This window comes from Rousettus aegyptiacus, unplaced genomic scaffold (assembly GCF_014176215.1).
Source record: "Rousettus aegyptiacus isolate mRouAeg1 unplaced genomic scaffold, mRouAeg1.p scaffold_m13_p_7, whole genome shotgun sequence".
In the NCBI taxonomy this organism is placed as follows: domain Eukaryota; kingdom Metazoa; phylum Chordata; class Mammalia; order Chiroptera; family Pteropodidae; genus Rousettus; species Rousettus aegyptiacus.
Genome location: NW_023416310.1, coordinates 75,510,539 through 75,515,311, shown reverse-complemented (window position 1 = coordinate 75,515,311; position 4,773 = coordinate 75,510,539). Strand labels below are relative to the sequence as shown.

Genomic DNA, 4,773 nt, shown 5'->3' with positions numbered 1-4,773 from the left:
CCTGGGGTGCGCCCCTTTCGTTGTTTGCGCGGCGGTGGAGTGTCCAAGCCGTTTGCGCGGATCTGCGGGGTCTTTCCGGGGTTGCAACTCCAATGTAATTGAAAGGTTTCATAAGGTTTGGTGTTTGCTCAGATGAAAAAAAAAGAAATTTGGAAGAAAACGAAAACCCCCCTCAGCAAAGGACAGTTTCGGAAGCAGAGCGCCGTGGCCAGCCTCGCGCTGCTGCGGGGACGCGGCCTCGGCCGGAAGGAGCGGGGAGCGTCTGCTAATTGCATCTTCGTTAGATTTCGGGTTTGGGAGGCTGCGGTTCGGGCGCTAATATCCGCCGCCCATTATCCCGGCTAATAAATTTGACCTATTGTTCGTTTGTTAAAATGATGTCACCTTGGAACAGTCCCTAAGCTCCTATTTCCATGAATTAGGCCTTTATTGAAAGCCGGGAGCCAATGGGAGGAGAGAGGCTTGTTGATCGCAGCCAATGGCTGCAGCGGGAGAGGAATTAGCAGCGGAAACTCCAGGTTCGGTTCAAGAAAGATGACACAGAGCCTGTCGGGCCCGCGCACTCTTGGCAAAGTTTCAGTGCGACGAGAGGCGCCGGGCGCTCCATGGCCGCGCCGTAACGGGGACCCAGCCGCCTCCCCGCCCAGCCCAGCCCAGCCCTTCCGCCCGCCCAGGATGGAGGCGCCCGCCAGCGCCCAGACCCCTCACCCGCACGAGCCCATCAGCTTCGGCATCGACCAGATCCTCAACAGCCCGGACCAGGACAGCGCACCGGCCCCGCGGGGCCCCGACGGCGCCAGCTACCTGGGAGGGCCCCCCGGGGGCCGTCCGGGCGCCACATACCCGTCTCTGCCCGCCTCCTTTGCCGGCCTCGGCGCGCCCTTCGAGGACGCGGGATCTTACAGTGTGAACCTGAGCCTGGCGCCCGCCGGAGTGATCCGGGTGCCGGCGCACAGGCCGCTGCCGGGGGCCGTGCCGCCGCCCCTGCCTAGCGCGCTGCCCGCCATGCCCTCGGTGCCCACGGTCTCCAGCCTGGGCGGCCTCAATTTCCCCTGGATGGAGAGCAGCCGCCGCTTCGTAAAAGACCGCTTCACAGGTGAGCAGGGCCAACGACAGGCGCCGGGCCTCGGTCCTCCCAGGGCCAGAGACGCCGCGCCCTATTCGCTTCGCTCGGTGAAACGATTCGGGAGGCCCAAGCGCGGCGGAGGCCTCAGCGCCCAGGGCCCAGGGCCACCGCAGGGGGAGGAAGATCAGGGAGCTTCCGGGAAATAATAAGCCCTGTGCCTGGGGAAGAGGGGGGTCATCTCCCAAGCGGCTTGGTGCCGCTGGGGACGGGAGGGACCCACGAAATAGCGGAGCACTCTGCGCCCCGCCGGGCGGCATAGATCGGCAAGGGGCCTGAATGGCAGTGGAGCCGGGCTGGGCCTCAGGGGGCCTCGTATGTGTCCGCAGCGGCGGCGGCTCTCACTCCGTTCACGGTGACCCGGCGCATCGGCCACCCCTACCAGAACCGGACGCCGCCCAAGCGTAAGAAGCCGCGCACGTCCTTTTCTCGGGTGCAGATCTGCGAGCTGGAAAAGCGCTTCCACCGCCAGAAGTACCTGGCCTCGGCCGAGAGGGCGGCGCTCGCCAAGTCCCTCAAAATGACGGACGCGCAGGTCAAGACCTGGTTCCAAAACCGGAGGACCAAGTGGCGGTGAGAGCCCCGGCGCGCCCCACCGTGCGCCCGCCCCGCGCCGCAGCCTCGCGCTGTGCGCGTCCGGCGCTACCCCCGCCCGCCCCGCCGGGGCCGCGGCTCCCCGCTCCTTCCCAGATTTTACCTCCCTCCTCTGCTCCCCGCCGGCCTGTGTTTCTCTCCCGAGCCTCCTGCGCCTCGGCTCCTCCATGCCCGTCCGTGTGTTGTTCTGCTCCTGTCCAACTCTCCCCGGGTTTGATGCTATCTCCTGCACCCTCTCAGTTTCCTTCCTCCCACCGGGGCCTCTCGCGCTCGCGCCCTTCCTCCTGCCGGCCCTCTCGGACGCCCGACCATCCTTGCGAGCTCCGGGCCCCTGTAGCTCCCCATCCTGACGCCAGCCAGCCCCGCGTTTATCCGATCCCTGTTTCCATCCAACCCGTGAACGGCGAAGCGATCCTGGAAGAGGGGTTGGAGACAGGGCCGGGGGGAACTGGAGGAGGCTGACCCCGCCCGGGGACGCCACGCGGGCGACGCAGAGCCAGGCGCCCGCCCGCGGAGCCCGGTGGCCCGGCGGCCCGCCGCGCCGAGTCGCCTACACACACGCCCTGCCCTTGTTATCTCGCAAAAGAAACAATCTTTGTTGTCGGCGAAGTCACAATACCCGGGCGTGCAGGTGGGCAGCGGGCGGAGTCCCCTCCCGGCGACCGCCCAGTAGACAACAAAAACAAGAGCCGTGCCCCACTCCTGGGACGCGTGGGCCTCGGGCACACGGCGCGAACCGGGAGGCAGGCGGGCTCTGCGCCTCGAGGCTCCGGGCTGGCCCAGGCTCCCCAGAGGGCGGGGGGCCCGCCGCGGCCCCGCGGTGCCGGGTGCATGACGGTGCTGTCCCTCTCCCTCCCCGGGTGCAGGCGGCAGACGGCGGAGGAGCGGGAGGCGGAGCGGCAGCAGGCGAGCCGGCTCATGCTGCAGCTGCAACACGACGCCTTCCAAAAGAGCCTCAACGACTCCATCCAGCCCGACCCGCTCTGTCTGCACAACTCATCGCTATTCGCTCTGCAGAATCTGCAGCCCTGGGAGGAGGATAGCTCCAAAGTTCCTGCCGTCACCTCTCTGGTGTGAGCCACAAGCGCGCACGGTCACCAAGGATCGCCGCCCCAACGCGGCGGGGCGCCCCGGCCCCCCAGCCGGGCTGGGGGGGAGCCAAGGCCGAGAGGGAAGGGGCCGCCAAGCTCGCGGAGGCCCCGGGGCGCGGCCGCACCCCTGCCGGCCGCGGAAGGGGGCTGGGCCCGGGCTCCGCGCGGCTGCACAATCCGAGCCCCCGCCCCGCGCCCATTCCCGCCCCAGGCCCGGGCCTGACAAAGAAAGCGCCTTACGTTTCTCCGCCCCTCGCCCGCACCCTCCGGGCCGGGCGCCTGTATTATACTTTGTACTTTTGCCCAAACGTGTAAATAATAAAAGTTTTGGCTTTTTTTTTTTTTTCTTAATGAAACCGGCCACCTGCTTCCCCCGCAGGGGCCGCTGGAGGAGGGGCGGCAGACCAGGTGGCTGGGGGAAGCGCCAGGGGCTGGGGCACCCTGCGTTTAGGCAGGGTCCACGCCTCTCTTTTTCCGTTCCTTTTATTTAAGTCGTTTTATTTAATAAAAAAAAAAAGTTAGCTATTTCACTTAACGCCGCTTTTATTCCGTTTTCGTTCCCATAATGCTCGGCGACCCCCGGCCCGCACGCCCCACCCCTGCGGCGGTAGAGGCCCGGCCGCGGTGTGCGGGGCGCGTCCGCTTCTCCAAGCTTCGTCGGCATTCGCCTCGGCTCGAACCCCCGCCCGGGCCCCGCGGAGGAGCCGCGGCGCAGGTCAGTGCATGCCGGCCGCCAGCGGTCTGGGTGCCAGCAGAATGGGGTGCACGTGGGGAGGGCCCTCTAGGCCCAGAGGTCGCAAGCCAGCGCCAGAGTGGGGGAGTGAAAGGCCAAACCAGGTCACCCCCACTTAGGGGGTGGGAGGCACGGTGACCTAGAACTTCTGGGAACGCGGAACCGTCCCCATCCCCCGCGCACAACCCACTATCCGCTCTTCCAGTGGCGCCTCGGAGAGGCCCTGGGGCCGGACCAACCCCACTGGCTGTAGCGGGCTTCTGGGCGCATTGCGGGCGGGTTGCGTGCAGGGCCCGTGTGCGTCCTGGGCAGTACTGCAGTTTACAACCCCAGGACACCTGCGCTCTTTGGGGTTGTGTGCGACCTCGTAGGTGAGGTGTGACTGACTACATGTGACGTCACTGCAGCCTCTGTGTTGTCACCGGACAGGAGTGGGGTGGGGCGCCAGGCACACCCCGAACCCCAAGCCCGGATGCGAAAGCGGCGTGGCCTAGTCCACCCAGCCTTACTTTGTTTTAAGAGCTGGAAGTTTCGGGATCACTGGCTTGGTAGCTGATGGCTCCTGCCAACAGCAAACTCACTCCATGCGTCTGTGAACGTTTCGTCTTGCCCCTTAATTTTTTTCCTTTTATAATTCTTCCATTCGGTCTTTTAAAACCTTCCTGATTTGGGGCCTCTCCGTTTTTTCCTCTACGATAGTCTCTATTTTCTCGTCCATGTTACTCTTGTTTCTGTGTTACTGTATCTTTTCCCTTTTCTTTGCCGTTTTATGTTTATGTAGTTCGTTCTCTATTGCTTTCAGTTTCTCTGACTCTTTCCTTGTCATATCCTCTCCTCCTCCCCCTTCCTCCCCACTTCTGACTCTTATGTCCTGATAGTCTACGTTTCTCTTTCTCTCTGTCCTTTTTCCATCCCTTTTATATTGTCTTTCTAATCTTTCAGGATCTCTTTGCTTCTCTCTCTCTCTCTGTGTCTCAATCTCTCCGCCTCTTTCCCACCTCCAGGCGTGGCTCCCAGTAGCTCCCTGAGGCCTAACCCATGGGGTGCTGCCCCAGAGACCCCCCCCCCCCAGCAGCCTCGCAGGCCTCCTTTCTCCTCCCCGCTCCGGTCCACCCGCCACCTTGCGATCTCGGGTGTTCGGGTGCCTTCGCTGTATGCGGGCTGCGGGATTGTCTGCTCTGGCCAGCCGGGAGGAAGGGGAGGGAATCTGAGAAACACGGGGGGAGCCCCCA

The 4,773-nt window shown here is 64.4% G+C and overlaps 1 protein-coding gene across 1 annotated transcript; it reads left to right on the top strand.

The window, feature by feature from the left end:
- Window positions 1-534: 534 nt before the first annotated feature.
- Window positions 535-3,338, top strand: TLX3 (T cell leukemia homeobox 3). Its single transcript, XM_016145075.2, has 3 exons — window positions 535-1,096; window positions 1,453-1,696; window positions 2,584-3,338. The coding sequence occupies exons 1-3, from the start codon at window positions 535-537 to the stop codon at window positions 2,792-2,794; spliced, it is 1,017 nt and encodes a 338-aa protein (XP_016000561.2). The 3' UTR covers window positions 2,795-3,338.
- Window positions 3,339-4,773: the final 1,435 nt, after the last annotated feature.

Bases quoted from the DNA above. Each gene is read 5' to 3' on its own strand.
- TLX3 (XM_016145075.2), top strand. From the start codon at position 535: ATGACACAGAGCCTGTCGGGCCCGCGCACTCTTGGCAAAGTTTCAGTG. The intron at 1,097-1,452 runs GTGAGCAGGGCC...ATGTGTCCGCAG, and splicing joins CGTAAAAGACCGCTTCACAG to CGGCGGCGGCTCTCACTCCG. The intron at 1,697-2,583 runs GTGAGAGCCCCG...CCCCGGGTGCAG, and splicing joins AACCGGAGGACCAAGTGGCG to GCGGCAGACGGCGGAGGAGC.